This window comes from Poecilia formosa, unplaced genomic scaffold (assembly GCF_000485575.1).
Source record: "Poecilia formosa unplaced genomic scaffold, Poecilia_formosa-5.1.2 Scaffold575, whole genome shotgun sequence".
Lineage (NCBI taxonomy): Eukaryota > Metazoa > Chordata > Actinopteri > Cyprinodontiformes > Poeciliidae > Poecilia > Poecilia formosa.
In genome coordinates this window covers 39610-58206 of record NW_006800514.1, presented here as the reverse complement: position 1 = coordinate 58206, position 18597 = coordinate 39610, and the positions used below count along the sequence as shown (strand labels likewise).

At 41.6% G+C, this 18597-nt stretch overlaps 1 protein-coding gene across 1 annotated transcript in view; it reads right to left on the bottom strand.

Annotated features, from left to right (window-relative positions):
* Nucleotides 1–3771: 3771 nt before the first annotated feature.
* The window catches only part of slc24a3 (solute carrier family 24 member 3), a 41549-nt gene continuing 26723 nt past the window's right edge, over nt 3772–18597 (bottom strand). Inside the window, exons 3-17 of the mRNA XM_007540949.2 lie at nt 13811–13887; nt 12121–12195; nt 11928–12012; nt 11720–11823; nt 11363–11437; nt 11172–11197; nt 11013–11066; nt 10009–10136; nt 8754–8914; nt 7202–7442; nt 6805–6971; nt 6526–6640; nt 5162–5274; nt 4202–4267; nt 3772–4108 (exon numbers count right to left, since the gene is read on the bottom strand). Coding sequence (XP_007541011.1) covers nt 3959–4108; nt 4202–4267; nt 5162–5274; nt 6526–6640; nt 6805–6971; nt 7202–7442; nt 8754–8914; nt 10009–10136; nt 11013–11066; nt 11172–11197; nt 11363–11437; nt 11720–11823; nt 11928–12012; nt 12121–12195; nt 13811–13887 — 1637 coding nt within the window. The 3' untranslated portion in view covers nt 3772–3958. The remainder of the gene's footprint in view (nt 4109–4201; nt 4268–5161; nt 5275–6525; nt 6641–6804; nt 6972–7201; nt 7443–8753; nt 8915–10008; nt 10137–11012; nt 11067–11171; nt 11198–11362; nt 11438–11719; nt 11824–11927; nt 12013–12120; nt 12196–13810; nt 13888–18597) is intronic.

Here is an 18597-nt window from a genome sequence, read left to right as displayed (position 1 = left end):
GCTAACCATGGTGACATCTTTGAGTGTGGAAGGGCATCCTGATGCAACTAGAGTCAGGGCGGTTTGGCATACTTTGTGGAATAGTCACGGTTCTGACACACAAGAGTAAGGTGGAGGTGGAGGACTGGGATGATGGAGAACAGCAGGGGAAATCTGGGATGGCCAGGAAAAGAAAGTGAAGGCGTCGCTGATAGTTTTCTAAATTTGACCCAAACCACCACGATCCTTAAGAGTCACACAGATAGAGATCAGCTGGTGGCTGGTACTGGATGTTTTTTCAACTTGATCAGTCCTGACTGACCAAACTCCAACCTGTTCCAGGTGGAGATGACAACCTTCTTCAGTGTATGTACCGTCAGTGAGGGACGAAAACTCAAAGTTAGCACTTTTCCCTATCTGTAAGGTGTTTAATAAGGAAATCAGAGGAAGCACGAAGACATGACAATATTAAATATTCTATTATATATACAAAAACGTTAGAGAGATTGAGACACTCCGCCAATTGAGCAAAAATAAAACTCAAAGCTATTTATGGACCATTAAGATGCGAGTCAATAAGATTTTCTCAAGGTTTTAACGAACAAAGCCGTCCTTGACTAAGGAAGGCAAAACATCTTTTGGCAATGGAGAGGTGGCGTTATTTATTTTTTTTTCTTTTTTACAAAAATAACTTAGGCCATTATTTAAGGAAGGTTACGGTTTGTATTTGGAACTGGGTTATTCTGGACTGGACTTCCTACTGATAAAGTGGGAGAAACTCCGACTACCCCCAGTTACGACTTGTAAGACCCACTTTGCATTTCAATATGGCCGATCCTCACGTCGACAATTGTATTTTACAAGACTAGGAATGTTTACTTGTAGCACTTGCAACTCTAAGCTAAACAAAATTAAAAGTGATGTTTGCTTGAAGAAAATAAAGCTTAAAATGATGTTCAGAGGTACTGCGAACGTCTATGTGCTTGGCAACACTGAAATCCAGACTTCTCTATGTTAACTTGGTTTGCATGTGACGTCAATCACAGTTACGAGTTCTGACTTCAGAGGTAACTGGAATGCAGCGATAGTCCACTTTTAGACCACAGTTTACGTTGCTCTAAATCTATCAGTAGACAGATCATACCAAGAAGATAAATAATATTTTGTCATGAGTACAATTGCACAAGCTGCATCATAAATGCATCTTGGATTGCTTTAGGATACAAGTAGTTAAGGTTTGGTGCAATCAATATTGCATGCTACCTCTATACCTCAAGGTTTAAGAGTTCCTCTAAACACAAAGACCTTAGTAACTTACTGAGCTGCCCACAGATTGACGGCATTATCATAAAATACTCATGGTAATCGCTGATGTAACCAAACAGAAATGGGAAAACAGTTGAACAAGTAACAATGTTTCTCTGCTTAACATGAGCAACACCAAGGAGATTAATTTGGACTGGTGGGATTCACCTAAAAACATCTGCAGAGTGATCAGGGCCTCACAGAGAACTGTCCAAGTACCGCTGTGGTTACAGGAAGAGCTCTTATTCTAAAGGAGATCTATCTGGGCGGAGTGAGAAAGCTTGAGTCTCATTCCAGAAGAGCGAGAGCATCCCTGAATCAATAAATATCAAATGTCGACTTGATTTATACAGAATTCCACATAACGAGAGCGTTTCACGATGGAAGCTGAGTTTGTACATGTAATCTGTGACTTTGTCTGGTGAAGTATGCTTAAGACATTGACACCTGCATCTTTAATCCTGACAATCCTGTTGCAACTGCCCTTGAGACTCTTATTTTGAAGTCAGACAGGAAGAAGTCGTTCAGTTATATCAGCAGAATCTGGTCATTAGACTAGCTGACAACACACAGTTACAGAAAACACTGAAGAAGACGCCAACAGTTTTAACTGTCAACTGGCTAACTGCAGGTTGCTAACAAAGCTAAAGTTAGCATCTGCATGTGCATTCCTAATGGGGTAAAACTAAAGGGTCATTTTATAGAGTTCCTAATGAATCTGGACTGCATTGTGTCGTCTTCAGTTTAAGGACTTATCATCAGGACTGGCTTTAACATTGAAACTTAAAACTGAGGGTGAGCTTTAGGAAGCACATGGCAAAAGAAAAACAACTGTTTGTGAAAACAAAGGAAATTGGATTAAAATTTCCCAAAGATATTGCTTTCATCTTGTCTCATTCTCGTGAGCTCAAAATGATGCATTGTCTCGTCTCAGCTTGTACTGTTAGATCTCCCATTGTCTTTAAAGCTGAAACCTGACAAGGGAGTAAGCTTATAGTTATTGCATTACATAAGTTTCGAACCCTGTTTCCCACTCAGAGCAATGAATATTTACACACAAAAAAAACAAACAAAAAAAAAACACAAAATAAGTAGACAAGATCCTATCAGACACATATTTCTGACTGATGTACAGACAGAAACATGTGATTGGAATGATTTGTACATTAAAACACTGGTTGTTTTTCTCAGATTTGAAACAGGATACCACTGACGGGTAAACTCGACCCTGAAACAGTCTTTGTTTTGTTGGATAAGCTGTCTGGACTGAAGGAGTTGCCAAAGCTCATCTGTAAGAAAGTCATGTTTGGTCTCACAATCAGCCACCGCCTCGAAGGAAGTTGTTGCCCTTCAGGGCTTACATTAAATCACAACAGTACATGCTCTAATTCTAGTAGGACACTTTGACTTATCACAAAACCTAAGTGGACAAATCCAGACATTTGTCAGTACAAAATACAAAGAACTCCTAAAATAAGACATGTCCAGAGCAGAACGGTCAGTCCTGGTCCAATCTCGTTCCGCCACAGAGGAAGTACTTTGAACCCACCTCTATTGAGTCCGTTAACTTGGAGTCTTTAAGAAGACAAAAGCAGCAGACAAAATAATAATAATAATAATAATAATAAAAAAAACGAGATCCTCTTCTTTTTATAAGGATGTTCCTCATGGAGCTGGTCAGTGTAAATTGGACATTTCTGACATCCACATGCAGAATTCCAGATCAATCCCTCAGAAGACGTTGTGCTTGTTTTGTGTTTAAGTGGTATTCTTCTGTTTGTTTCTGTGACCTCGAGAGAAGTGTGTGTGTGTGTGTGTGTGTGAGTGTGTGTGGCATTAATAAATAATAAATAAATCATCTGGGCGGGGGAGGGGGGTATATACAAGAAGGAGTAAAAAAAAAAACAAAACAACAACACTACAACTGTGAGACACTTCATAAAAAGGTAATGCCCTGGTTGTCTGTAGTTTTACGTCTAAAAGCAGAAGAGGAAGACTGTCTCTACACACGTCTATACACACTTGAAGCATGAACAAAGTGACTCTGACTGGACATAATGTGCACATGTGCATAACTGGGTCTGTTTGCTACCGAGAGACTTCCAGCAACCCAAACAACTCCTCTGCAGCTGAAGTGCTGAGCTGACTCCGCCCACCTCAGATTCGACATTGCTTTGTTCGTTTCTACTCTCCTCATCAAGGCCTCGCGTACCCCGTGAAGAAGAGTTAGCAGCTAGGAAACGCCACACCTAAACACAGGAGCTTCAAAATAAAACATGTTTATGTGAGAAGCATGCAGTAATACAAAGGTGTGAGTTAATGTGTGTGCGTGTGTGTGTGCGTGTGTGTGTGTTGAGCACAGTGAAGGCTTGTTATTAACCGATCTCTGACCCTGGAAAAAGTCCCACACTCTGGTCTGATTGGGAGTAAACACCAGAGCAGCTCCATATTGCACCAAGCAGGAAAACAAGCACCCAAAAAAGAGCAGAGTGGGACATCTAAAAAAAAAAAAAGAAAAAAAAGAGAGACTCAGAAACGAGTCTGTTCTGACTTAGATCCTCTGTTGAACTCCACCTATTGCCTCTGTAACACTACCTGTGAATCGGACTCACTGTGTGTGTGTGTGTGTGTGTATGCATGTGTTTGAGTGTGTGTGTGGCAATGCTGGTGCGTCTCAGTCTTCCCGACACGTTGGCAGGTTGACAAAAGTGAAGATGTTGTATTCGATCAGGCAGGAGAAGCACAGGAAGATGGAGTAGAGCAAGAGACACGTGAGTCCCAGACGTTTGTCCAGCGTCCACTTGTTCAGGTGGACTCCCAGCACCTGGACATCGCAGGATGCAGAGGGACGTGAGGCTCACGAGCACAGATGCTGGAGGTAAGAAGAGTCAGAAGTCTGTGTGAGATGCAAACTCACCGTAAGGAAGACAGACGCCAGCAGGAGTCCCACAGAGAAGATGAGCCCTTTGCTGTTCAGCTTGATCTGTGGAATGAAGAGACGAGGCACTTTATCAGACACAATCTGGAGATCTTCTGGCACAAATTTCATTTCGGTATTGTCACTGTTCCAGAATTTGTGGGAATGAAACAAAAAAAAAGAAAACAAAGTACACCCTCTTTTTATGTGCATGAAGATATCCCTGACTCCAAAGTCGACAAGACTGACTACTACAGGAGATGCCCACGTCGTTACCGTCCACAACAACTCTTGATCCTTGCATTGTATGAGTTACGGAAACGTTAGTCATGACAATATGGTATGAAACAGACAACCTGTGAAAAAATTGAGTGGCTCTGCTTTCATCCAGTGCTTACAAACAACCAATCAGAGGCAGGAGGCGGGTCTTAGCGCTTGTCAATCATAATCTTGTGTGACGCTGCTAGATGGTCACAAAGTTTTGGTGGGCCAGATTTAGCCCTAGGCCTCGTGTTTGACACATGCCTTAAAATAAAATAAATAAAAAAACATAAAAAATGATAAAGCATGCAATATCAGTAATCCAATGTATTAAAGTGAGTTTTCAACAGTGAGCAAGGCATGCCTGTTAAAGACCGCAGGGCATGTGAAATATTTTTTTTTCTACATTTTTTCTCTTTTCTTTTTCTCTACATCACAACTGCATCAAATATTAGAATGCTGAAATGGGAACAAAAGAAGACGATAAAAAGGATCCTAGAAGGACAAACCCTGAATTCAGATTCAGTCATTTGTCTTCATTTCTAGTATTTATACACAGATCCGTTTTAACGTACATGATGTTTCTCAGATGATTTGGATCAATTCAAAGAAAGGCAGTTGGCCAAAACGTTGACATTAAGACAGTCACAGTGTAAATATTAGAAACTTTATCATTAGGAGGCCTACAGCTGGACTTACAGCAGAGCCGTAATTAATGGCCAGTGTCTTCAGGGCCCAGGGGAGGCCAAGCCCTACCAGGATGTCAAACACATTACTGCCGATGGAGTTGGACACGGCCATGTCTCCCATACCTGGAGTCAGCGACAGAAAAGAGTAGACAGAATGAAAGAAGGGCAGAAACAAAGGCAGGTAGGAGGGAGAGAGACAGAAGAGTTAAAGGTGGGTGGGCATATGGAAGATCAGTGATGCCGACTGTAGTACTGATATCCAAAAGTCAAGTCTGTACTTCAAAAAAAAAATCTCTTTGTAGCCATGGGAAGCCCCCATGTGTTTGTGTCACCCTGCCTGACATAACCCACTCACAGACACCTAAACCTGCACACGTATACACACATATACAAACACACACACACAGCTGCTTCAATATTTAATGGCAAGAGTGAGAATAAACACAGATGAAAGCAGGGAGGATGGGACTCCTGCCAGCTTGTTTTCCCTCCATCTTCTTTTAGCTTCCTGGACCAAGATGACAGGAAATGCCTTGGTCGCTTGTTTCCATGTGATTCATCTGCTCCCCTCCAAACCTGTTTGATGGAGGCTTCTCTTAGACTCTGCTGTTCTGTCACACTGGGAGAATGAAGAAGTCTCTATTTACACTCCGACACTTGATGACGAGTGGCTAAGTTTTCAATCTGAGGTAGGACTTCTTGTACATGGGGGGGCAAAAAACCCCGTCTGAACAAAACCTAAAGCTAATGACATTCTCTGATCAGGCAAGAAATAAATAATTCTCCAATAATTTAGAAATCATAAAGATTATTTCTGTAATTTGACAAACACTGCATACCTGTTTTGATTGTTTTACATGAAAATACATAAACAGAGAAGTGTAATAAAATGCCATGTAAGGAGTGATTCCACTGCAGGAACCGAGATCAAATCTGGGCACGGAGGTATAAATCCTCCCCAGAAGGTGCAGATTTTTCTGCATGGGCCACAAACAACAAACATAAAACATTTTCTATTTTCTAGGTCTTATCAGTCCATTAATGGGGCAAAATTTGCTGAAATTAGAAAAAAAGAAGGAACTTCAACATCAGTACCAGATATGTCAGCCATGCAGGGTTTCCCGCCAGTGGATTATTGCCTTCGTGCCTGGCTAAGCGATTCTTGTTTCAATTTTAAATAGATTTTTTTATACACCAGTAATGCTGAAGAGCATGGTTTTTGCTGCAGCACACTTCACCGGCAGAGCGCAGTCATTCCTGACAGAGGGTTTAAACTGGATGCATTGAACAGGACACAAAACGGGAGGGGCAGAAGAGGACTCTAGTCAAGACTTTTGGTGCCTCTGCACGTTGGCCGCCTCGCGGATGTGTTACCTTGCCGCGCCACTATCAGACTCGCCATGCAGTCGGGAACGCTCGTGCCAGCTGCCAGGAAGGTGATGCCCATGATCACATCGGGGATTCCGAGTGTGAAGCCGATCACTGTTACCTGACACACAGAGACAGAAGGTTGTGTCTTTCGCCCCGGAAGTCATAAAAGAAGTCCAGGTGGAGATGGTTTCTACACCTGGGTCACGCGTTAACCCTTAACACTGAATGCAATACCGGGCTTGTCTTAGTTTGTCAGAAACACAAAGAAAGGACACAACTCACCATCCAGACCATGATGTAGGAGAAGGAGGCAATCCAAAGGGTGGAGAAAATAAAGGAGAGCATAAACCAGTTCTCCCAGCGAGGTTTGGAGCAGTTGGGGACGGTAAAGAACAGCACCAGGCACAGAGGCCAGGCCAGCAGCCACTTCAGCTTGTTAAACACACCAGCTGCAGACACACAGGCCGACACAGAACGAGATGGCTCAGAGATTAGGACACGATGCACAGGCCAGCACACAGCGATTAGTCAGAGAAAATCGGTGGAAGAACATAAATACTAACATTCACCATCCATAACAGCAATTTCATCAAAAGTAGTCAGCAGCTGAAAAAAGACTAAGATTTGCTAACTTGGCTTTTGGGGCAACAGAGGTGGAGAATTGCCTTCAAGAGCTCACCTGGACACTGGAAGGGCACAAAAGGTCCATCTCCCTCATCTTCCTCTTCCTCTTCATCATTCTCATTGTTTTCATTGTCTTCATTCTCCGTCTCGTTGCCCGCCTCTCGATCGTCACGACGAATGCTGAGGCGCCTCTCTGCCCTGGACAGTCCATTTTCGATGCCCCGTCTACTGCCTCTTTTGACAAAGACGTCTGATTCACCGTTGGTCAGAGTCCGTGTGTTGATTAGTCTCTGTCTCTGTGCAACATGAAGAAAGGACAAGCTCAGTTTTGATAGAGTCGGATTTTTAATTAGTTTTATTCTGACTGGTAAAAAGTCTTCATCTAAGGAAATGCAATAAATTGCCTCTACTACAACTCTTCAACCATAACCCCTACCGAAGGGGAATGTGGTGACAGTGAAAGGAAAACGACCCTTAAACAGGAGGTTAGAGCAGACACACAAAGAAGCAACTCAAAGTTTATCTGAAAGGTATTTAAACAGACAAGAGACTTTTATTGAACATTTTGTTGTCTTACATGCAAAGTGTTTCGCCAAAAAGTTCAGTTTTGGCCTCATCTGAGCATAACACCCTCTTCCATATTTGCTGGGACTCCTACACGATTTGTGGCAAACCTTAGATGGAGGCAAGGGCGGTAGGAGTTTGTCCAGCAATCAGGTTGTTGCTGGTTCGATGCCCGCTCCATCCATCTCTGTTGTGGTGTCCTTGAGCAAGCTGGTGGTGGTCAGAGGGCCAAGTGAGTTTGGTACGACTGAATTTAGTGTGAAGCGCTTTGGGGCTTCACACTGAACTTGGTATAGTGTTAAACAAGAACAGGCCATTTACCATTTCTCATCTCTTTCAGCAATGACTTCTAGCCGGTCATCCATACGGTCAAATGATTCCATGACTATTTGTCCTGTGAACATATTCCCCCTTTCTGAGCTGTGGTTCTCTGCAGCCCCTCCAGTCATCTTGGGTCTCTTAGCTCCTTCCTTTTTTAACACCTTTCTTCTGTCAGTTTAAGTGGAGGCAGCCATTTTATACCAAACTTTTTTTTTAATTAAAATCTAACCCTCCTACTTTCTCGCTGCTCTGTCTGCTGTGTTTCTCGGTCTTCATGACGCTGGCTGTTCTCTATTGTTGCCTAAAAAACCAACGTATAAGGCCAACAACAGAACAGCTACATTTATTCTCTGATTCTCAATCCTCAAAGCCCACAGCTGGCATGGAAGATTCCTGAGAGCTGCAGATCAGCAGCCAGGAACAAGCAATGCCCAAGCCACCGTAGTTCATATGCAAATTAGGTTGAAGCAAAGCAGGAGAGGGCACTGCCTGGTGCTCCTCTCGTGCCAACAAGGTCCACCATGCCACACTTCTGGACCCTATTGCTGTTGTAAAGATTAGGCAGCAAGAAATGGGCACTAAGACAGTAGCGTGGATCCCCTGTCCAACTGGCCCAGGCTCTGTCCTGCCCCTGCACACGTCTACCACAGCTACAAACCTCTGGAGGTGAGACTTCACACCCCGGATGAAAGCAATTTGAGTTTCTGTGTCTTTGACCTCACCTCAGTGATGAGCATCCGTGAGGCCATGGTGAGTCGGGTTCTTGGAGAGAAGTGACTGGTGATCATGATCCTCATGCCAGCCTCGGAAAAGGTCAGCTGGTGGGGGTACGCAGAGAGCAGCTCGTCCACCATCAGCACAGATGGCTTTCTGTGGTGGTTTGCTGTTAAGAGTCACACACATACAACAGCAGCACCATGACTAACAGAGAATATGTCGACACCATTCAGCTGTTTGTGCTAAAACTCTCACATAAACAACAGAGGTTGGGCAAAGTGGGCAACACTTACTCTCATGCACGCTCTACTGATGAAGATTCACTTATTTTGGCATGCCACATACTTGGAGCGGCTCCATCGGCCTTAACTGCTTTCTGGTTAATTCAGCTAGTTTGTTATTTGGCCTCCTGGAGTTGCTCATACTCTGGAGCAGCAAGTATCTGTCCTCTCACTGTGTAAACAACAGTTACTTTCTATCGCTTCAGAAGACAGGTCCTACATCTTAATGCAAAACCACACAAGAAATGAACTTTGGACGGGACAGATATGCGAGAGCTGCGGTCCACAGTCCACTTCTGCTGTGGGCTGTGGACCGCAGCCAACAGCGGTCCACAAGCGTGTAGGGAGCAAGCGTGCATGCTCCCTACACGCTTGATGACATTGGCAACAGAGACAAGTTTGGATTGTAGCAAGACTATACAAGGTTTCCCCCAGAAAACATGCTAAGCCCGGTAGTTGGGCGCTAGGGCAGTCATTCATCCAGCAACCCGTCGAGTTTTTGAGTTAAAAAAATGTTTAAAGTTGATAGGAAATTTGAAAATATCACTTGATAATTATGAATTATTGAAAGATTGGAAGATTAATACCTGAATACCAACCATAAGGTCTGAAAGTATTCAGACATTTAAAAAAAAAACTTTAAAAAATAAGCGATGCTAAGCCTGGTGGGGTCACAAGTAAAGCCTAAGCCTAAGGCCCGCCAGGCTGGTAATACATCCGGGGAGACCTTGCTATACATCAATTTGTGCTTGCAAAGATAAAAAATTCAGGATCCAAACCAATCAGACACAGAGTTGGGGTCAATTAGTGGACCCATCTGGTCAGAATATCAGCCTCCTCTACAGACACAAGAAGGCTAAGTAACAAGAAGTCTTTGTCCAGAGTTTAAAGGAGACCGTCTCTGTACAGAACACTGACCAGAGGTCAGCAGTCATTCTGAACAACTTGTTGTGAAGTGATAGTCAAATAAAAGTTGTACCTTTCTTCAGCAGGACAGCAGTAGCATCATAGCCATCGTCTAGTTCAGTGTTAGTAGCAGCTCCATTACTTAAACCAGATGGATTCTTCTTCTGTCTCTCAAGGAAACGAACAATGTAGCAGTTCAACCTGCAACAGGAAGTCGGGTCACCTTCATGTACTCTGTGGACCTGCAACATGTCTCCTTGTTTATCTCTACGATCAGATTAGGTGGATGCGTTGGGTGTTTTAGCTTTCACTTATTTACTTTGGTTATACATAGCGTTGAGAAAAACAGTCTGCTCCTAGTTTTTTCTATGTTTGTCATACCTAAGAGTTCCAGATCATCACACTAATTACAATGCAAATTGAACAAATGCTAGTAGGTGCAAAGTGTCAGAATGGAAAGTTCTACAAAAAGCAGTGAGAGCAGCAGAGAAAATGATTTTTACTTTATTTCATCGACAAAAATGACTTTTTAGTTGGCTGGCCGGATGCTGCAGGAAATACTGCAGCATCCAGTGAAGAACCACCAGGTTCTGTGACAATTTCGCCCCACATTGAATACACACCAATCCTCAACTTATGTAAACCCTACATGTTCTGCTCCGTCCACACACAAAATAATAGTCAGGAGTTAGTTTCTAATGAGGTTGCTAAGCTACAGCTCACTGTAGAGCTAAGTGGTGTAATGCTACCAACCCAATTGGCAGAAGCTGAAGACATCACCTTGTACTTGTACTTGTGGTATGTATTTCCAACAGTTTACGTGTAACAAATATACAAAAAAATAACTCATGATGGGAGCAAACAGTTTTTCATGCCTCTGCATTGGGGATGTAGTTATAGAAACATGTTCACTGTTACTGATGGGGGTCATGATGCGCAAACCTTTGGTTTTGATTTTCACTAAAAATACAGAATGGATGTGATGAGGAGGAAAAAGTCTCTCCTGACCATGAATGACATGAAGGATATACAAAAAAATAAAGTTTCTTAAAATGAGTGGTTGAGTCTTAAACTTACTTCATGATCAAAATATAGACGAAATACATCAGAATCAGTGTCAGAGCTTCCCACCTAAAGATTAAAAATATCAGTCAACCGTGTTTTACCCTGGTTAGCGAAACAAAAAGTTGGAATTCTACCAAATTTGTGGTAAATAATCGAAGCTCCATAACTTACCAAACCACCTTCTCGTCATATATAAACTTTTGCATGAAAGAGAGACAAGAAGCAAAGCATTACACGTGATGTGGACTCTGGTTTTCTGATCATAAAGGAAAGCTATCACTGATGTGATTTATGAGATTTGATAGTAATATTTTCCTATCCAACAAACTGGTTCTTTGGCAGAGAATACCATCAGCACTTACCACTATAAGGGCAGAGATAGACAGTGTGTAGTAGCAAGAGTCTCTGAGCAGAGGCCAGCGGGACAGACGGATGGTCTGAGACACAGTGACAGGAGGATTATGATTAAATACTGTGGTGACACAAAAGCTCCACATATAGATGTTTTTTTTTCCCCTCAGTGAACGACTCCAACTAGTGGACAAATTAATTTCAGGAGTTAAAACAGATAAATAATCAAATCCAGATCATCATGCGGCTAAGACGTTTCTGTCTGTCACCTAATAAACTTCATTGTTTCATGAAGAACGTTGCAGCGTCAACAGTGCACGAAAGCTATGCAGAGCTCTCTCTCTCTGTGTGTGTGTTTTGTCTTGTACCTGCAAAGCGAATATGCCACACACTCCAATAATGCAGAGAATGTTGAAGACAGCAGAGCCCACAATTGTGCCCACGCCAACGTCGCCTTTGGTGATGAACACTCCTGCACGACAGAACAAAAGGCTGTGTATGTGTCAGAGAGATTACAGAGGGCACCTCTGGGACGAAGACGTTTAGGGTCGGTTTAAAGTTCAAAAAGCTACGCACCAATGACTGAAGTGAAGAGTTCAGGAGCTGAGCTGCCAGCTGCCATGAAGGTGGCTCCTGCCACGTCCTCACTCAGCTGAAGACGCTGTTTGGACAGGAGAAGAAGAGAGAGAGAGGATTTTCTCTACAGGAAACAGTGGCGGTCTAGAGATCCTCAGCAGAGGTGCAAGAGTGACCGGCATTGACTTCTTACCTCACAAATCTTCTCTAGTGAGGGGACAAAGTAGTCATCACAGACCAATGCCAGGGCATAAAACATGTAGACTGCCTACAGAGACCAGGATACACAATGAATACACTCACTCCACTGAAGCACCTGCAGAAACACAATCTGTGCTCAACTTCATCTGATTGAAGTGTTTAGCGGTTTGCTAACGGTGCACTACTGCAAACCAGGCATGCACATCTTTTATCATTTGCTTTTGTTTATTTGTTTTTATTATTTATTTATTTATTCATGTTCGAACATGACAGAAGTATGAAATCACACACATAAACAAGGAATGCAAATTTTTGTACTGCATTAATCTTAACACTCTCGAAAAGGAGAAGGAAGAGTAAGAAACTTATGAACTCCTACCTCATAAACTCATACAATATTTTCAGATGGACCCACATTAATAAATCAAATCAAAAATAAAAATAAACAGGTTAATTAATTTTCCATGTTATCTGGGTTTACATATGTCTAGATATATACATCCATACCCACACACTTATATGTGGGTATGGATACCCACATATCCATACTCACATATACCCATGATTTACACAATAGAGATAACTCTCACCCATGTTTCCATGTCTCCTTATATTTCCTTTTAAATTGTATTAAATTTGGATTTTGTTTTAACTCCTCATTTAACTTCCATAATTTTACCCCATGAATTGAAATACAAAAGCTCTTCCTTGTTGTGCGTAAACTATGAATCCTTAAGTTTGAGTAAACATTTGAGTTATATCCCCCCTTCTCTTTCAAAAAACATGCTCTGTATGAGCTCAGCTAGCAGCTTATTAGATGCCTTAAACATAATATGTGTAAGATGTTTTGGATAAATGCAGAAGGTAATATTTACATTCCTTCAGGTGAGAAGCTGGGCTCACTCACGTCTCGGGATGAACAGAAGAGGGGGGGCGTCTTGCTCAGTGTAATACCTTCACGTTCAGCCTTGCACTATTTATCTGATGTGGCAAACTCGCACAAACTTGTGTTGTGCACATGCACTCTGTTGTTCTCACAGCAATTTCTCTTGTCAATGCAGGACGAGGTAGGAGGCATCGCATCTGATTGTTGTCGGTCCACAATGACATACCCTGCTATTCCTTTCCCATTATGTATTGATTTATATTTGCCGTCTTTCTTGGTATGCTTTATTGTTTTTCATTTCTTAACTTTAATACTTTGTTGTTCAGTTTTTATACCTGCTGTGACATCAATTGCCCATTTGGGATGTGAATAAATCTGAATCTGGATCTGAATCTGGGACATGACACTTTTGTAGAATTGTTAATAAAACAGCCTGAATGTGATGCGTCAGTTTTTGTGCACATTTCTACGACGCACTGTACTTCGTGTTGCTCTGTCGCATAAAATTCCAATACAATCTGTTGAAGTTCGCAGCTGCGAGGACAAAATGTTCCAGTTGTATGAATATTGCAGCCGCCGTAAATATGAGGTGAGCTTCTTCCACTACATTAGCACCTTATCCACATTCTGCTCCCAGTCAACATGTCATGTAAAACTGAATCCGTCTGGTATTTTCTAAACCTCTGGAGGCCCTGGGTTCTTAAAAAGCAGACGCTTTTCCACCGTGTTGTTCATTTAAATATGGGAATGTGAAACACACTTGGTGCTAATGCAGAATGCTGCAGATGACACTTACACACAGAACATGGAGGCCCACTGCTCCCTCTGTGCGCTCCTGGTTGGTGAAATAATCTCTGGGGAACTCATGGATCGCTGCAACGACACAAGAACAAAAGAGAGAGCCCGAATAAAGCTCAAGTATTCAGGAGTTTTACAGTAAGTAGTTACTAGTAAGTAGTTACTGTAGACGTCAGGGAACAGGGACAAACAGTCAACTGGTTGGGAACATTTCAGTGAACAGAAGCATCACAGTGATTTTCAGAGGAAAGATTACAACAGGAAAATGTGTGGAGCCACTTTCACTTTCAGGAAAGGTTAGCGCTGATTTGATCATTTTACTTGTAGATTGTAATTCTAAACAGAGAATAAGAAGAAGGAAGAGAAAGAGAGAGGAAGAAGAAACAGCTGTGGAAGCCGTCATGGCTGGAAAAAAACAAAAACAAAAAACAGACATCAGACTCAGCAGATGTCCCGCTCCCACATATTTCCCAACAATTCTGACTTCTGCTTCATATCTGTTGGTGGTCTTTGGTGGCAAGAGTCCTGAACGGCTGGGTAAGCCTTGCTCACAGAATGACCTCTCTGACAACGACGATAAATAACAATTCATGGTGATGACCTTCAGTAATTTTACAAGTCTGACTTGTTACCTCATCACATGTTAAACAAATTAGCTTAGTTTCCATGACAAACAGCTTCAACAAGTGCTGTGTTGTTGCACGTAGTTGTAACAGAGTCTTTCAGCTACCATACACATGGCAACAGCATTAAATCACAAGTTAAAATAAATGAAATGTTTGAAAAACATCTGAATAACCAGACAGAGATTGTATGTAAACTATATAAGTTCAAGATGACTGTATTGATCAACTTAACCTGATAGTTTGTGCTTAAATAATAATAAAAACTTCCATTCAGCCACCTATGACACTCTGTCAAACACACGCAATGCCTATAAAAATACTCACCACCTTGAAAGTTGGTATGTTTTACACCTTGTCCACATGTTACTTTTACAAATCAAGTCTGACCATCAACATCTGGCTTTTTAGAAAAAAAAAAAAAAAAAAAAAAAAGGCAAAAACTCTTCAATGTCAAAGAAAAAACAGAGTTCAACAAAATAATGACAATTACATAAAATATTTACCTTAAGAGATTGCGTAAATATTCAACCCCCTCTTCAAATCGACTGACCTAATTCAACAGAGGTCCAGTCAATTGGTGCCAGTAGTCTCACAATAAGTGGAAAGGAGATCAGCTGCATGCAGTAAGAGTGTCTCCAGTAATTGGAGTATAAAGATAGAAGGTCCATTCATTGGTTAATCAGTATTCCTGGCTTACAGCATGAAGAAAAAAAAGAATACTCCAGGCAAATCAGAGAAAAAGGTTATTTAGAAGTAGCAATCAGGCCATAGCTACAAAAACGTCGCTAAGGAAATGAACTTCTCCTGGAGGTCAATTTATGTAGCACATTTCCAACAGAAAGAAACACTTGTGTTTACATATTGAATGCATCTGTTTTCTTTCTGTTTCCCTGTGTGATGAAATGACAACCAGCCTTTATGTTATCACTAACATAATTTGCCCATATTAGAAGAGTAGGCCATGCATAGTAGAGCTGTCGGATGGTAGAAACTGTGGTCTAGCGGCTCCTCTGTGTTCCTCTCAGAGCATGGGAAATGGTAAAAACGAACTGAAAATGCAGCTCAAATTTGTCAATATATATTTTTATCACTGATATTTGGGTGGTATGTTGACATAAGCAGGTTCTATCAGTGAAGTGTGTTATTTTTTCAGTTTCAAATTATTTTTCTTTTGAACAAACTTTATGGACACAATTTAGCTCCATTAATTTAATTAATTAATGTGCCATTCGCATGGGGAAAAGTAAGGGTTTGATACAGTTCAAAAGAACTGCAGCTGTTAATTGGCCAGGGATTAATCAATAAATCTGACTGAAAGATGAATTGCTACTTCTCCTCGTCCAGTAGTTTGAGAAATACAAGAATTTAGATCAATGGAAGGAGTGGAAGAGTAACAGCTGAATTCAGTCAACTTTCAAATCTACATGTAAAATATCCGAGTCCCTATGCAGAATGATGTGCAGAGTCTCTGTGCAACAGTAAGTGTTGAGTTTTCATGTGACGACATTCACACTTCTGGAACATTTGCATGCTGTTGCAGAAAGCTCCAGGAACATAAACACTGCAGGGTTTCCCTCGGTGTATTATAAGACTGGCGGGCCACCAGGCTTTACTTGTGCCCCCACCAGGCTAAGAATTGCTTATTTGTTTTAGTTTTAAGAAAAATGTATGCATTTTATAATACAGCATTTAATCTTCCAATAGCACATAATTGTCAAGTGATCTTTTCAAATTTCCTGTCAACTTTAAACATTTTTTAACTCAAAAACATGGCCGACCACTGGATGAATGACTGCCATAGCACCCAACCACCGGGCTTAGCAAGTTTTCTGGAGGAAACCTTGAACTGGATCTGGACGAGAACTTCATTTATCCGATGTCATCCGGTCATAACACCTAACTCCAAGGACGTGTTAGAGGTGTTTGCCGTTGGCTTCCAATACATTAGGAGATGCTCCCAGTTGCGGACACTTTTTCAACAAACCTTTTTATTATGTGACGCGTCCATTCCCGTCTGATATCAGCAGTCAATCACAACAAGCAGAAATGTGCTGCATCTCTGTGTCATCATGTGTGTTTTCCTGTTGAATATGAGCGTGCATCGGAGTAGGCAGTTAAAAATAGCATCAGCCCACTGTCACTGTGTGTGTGTGTGTGTGTTTGGGATTTGCTTGGCTCACTATGCACCAGGAGGCTCTGTGTGCTCTTCCTCCGCTGTGTGTTTGTGAGCTGAGAGTGTGCCCTTGTGTAACGTGAAGGCAACTCGATGCGCAGTGACATTCTCCCTTCCCTGTAGCCGAGAGCTCGTGAGTCAGGCGGCTGGAGCCTCAGCTTGCCCTGTGTGGCCCGAACACAACACGAGGCCGTCTGCTCATCCAAAGTGACAGGAGCACTGAGAGAGAGAGAGACAGAGAAAGAGAGAGGGAAAGAGGCGAGGCAGAAAGGGGGAAGGTTTGCAGCCTGACATGATGTAGCGCTGCCAAGGAACAAGTGATGAAAGGAAGGAGAGAGAAGAAATGTGAATGGAAAGGAAGACCTTTGACACGCATTTATCTCCTTTATTCACTGAGTCAGGACTCGGCTTGATATACTCATCTTTTTTTTTTTATGGCACTCAAGCGCCACATTTAAACCAGCGACGTGATCTATTACTCTGTCTATATGTGCAAAAAGTAAAAGAGTCTGTGCTGTTATTCTGTTTCAATCCCCTGCTGCTGATGGGAATATTTACTACAGTTTCTTTCACACCGGTCAACAACTGTTTTAGTTTTCTGCTGTTTGTTTTCTGGGTTTATTATTGCCATTTAGGTCTTGGCCTTTTCTATTTAATTCACTATGGTTATCATAACTAACCATAGTAATGATACTTGATATATAAGTTCATTCCTTTGTGTCTTTCCTATTTTTCATGTTTTATCACCTGTGCATTTTAGTTTGCTCTCTTATGTTTGGGTTAGACTTTTTCCCCTTCTTTGATTTGCAGATCATTTTGTGTCCAAGTTCAACATCTTGTGCATCATCTCTGAACTGAACCAGAAATATCACTTGATAATTATGTGTTATTGAAAGACTGGGAGGTTAATACCTGAGCACCAACTATAAAGCCATAAAAAATGCAAACATTTTAAAAAGACTTAAATAAATAAGCAATGCTTAGCCTGGTGGGGGTACAAGTAAAGCCTGGTGGCCCACCAGGCTTAAAATACAATGGGGAAAACCCTGCAAACCATGACAATAATACACAAAACTTACTTAACAGAAGTTATATTTCTTTTTGTTTTTTCACAATGCTAGGTTGGAAGGAGAAGTTTGGAGGTTTTATACAGCAAGTACACATACTTTAAAAAAACTTGTATTAATTTATTAATAGCGTCAACAACAATATACAAACATCTTTCTAAGGGTAAACTCTTTAGCTTCTTCTGTTTATACAATCCGAACATGTTTCAGTGCATGCATACCAAGTGAGACACACTTATTGGTATTTAAACAACACCAGAAATGATGGAGGACATTAACGGCGTCTTCACACTTGATAGTCCATAAACTCGGTTCTATTGAGGACCAAAATCGCTGCATTTGTTACATTTTCAGCTGGTGCGGTTCGCTTTCACACTGCACTGTCAAACAAACCAAACCTGTGAGGGGACATTTATTTTTATTTGTCTTATTTTCAGTATCCCTTTGGCTCTGTTATGGGGTTTTTGCCTTTGGTGTCTGTTAATATTCAGTAAGGTTCAATGTGGCCCAATATTTAAGTTTTATTTATTTATTTTTGGTACAGTCCAGTGGCAGTAATCTGTTCCAAGCAGACATCTTTTTCCCACACATCTTGTGGAACATGCAGCAGATAGAAGAATATATTATATGCATCACCGTTTCTGGGCTCTATAGACGCTCTCCTGCAGAGCATGAAAACAAAATGACATGCTGCCGTAAAGTGAAGGTGCACTGGAATTATTCGGTAATCCTGCAGTTCAAGACTGGCATTGCTGAAGGATATTCCTAATCTTTTTTGAATTATACACACACATATATATATATATATATATATATATAAACACCAGAGCAATAGAGGCTCAGATCTACCACACCAGACAAGACCCAAGGTGTAGGTTGTGCAAGGAGGCCTCTGAGACAGTCCAGCACATAACAGCAG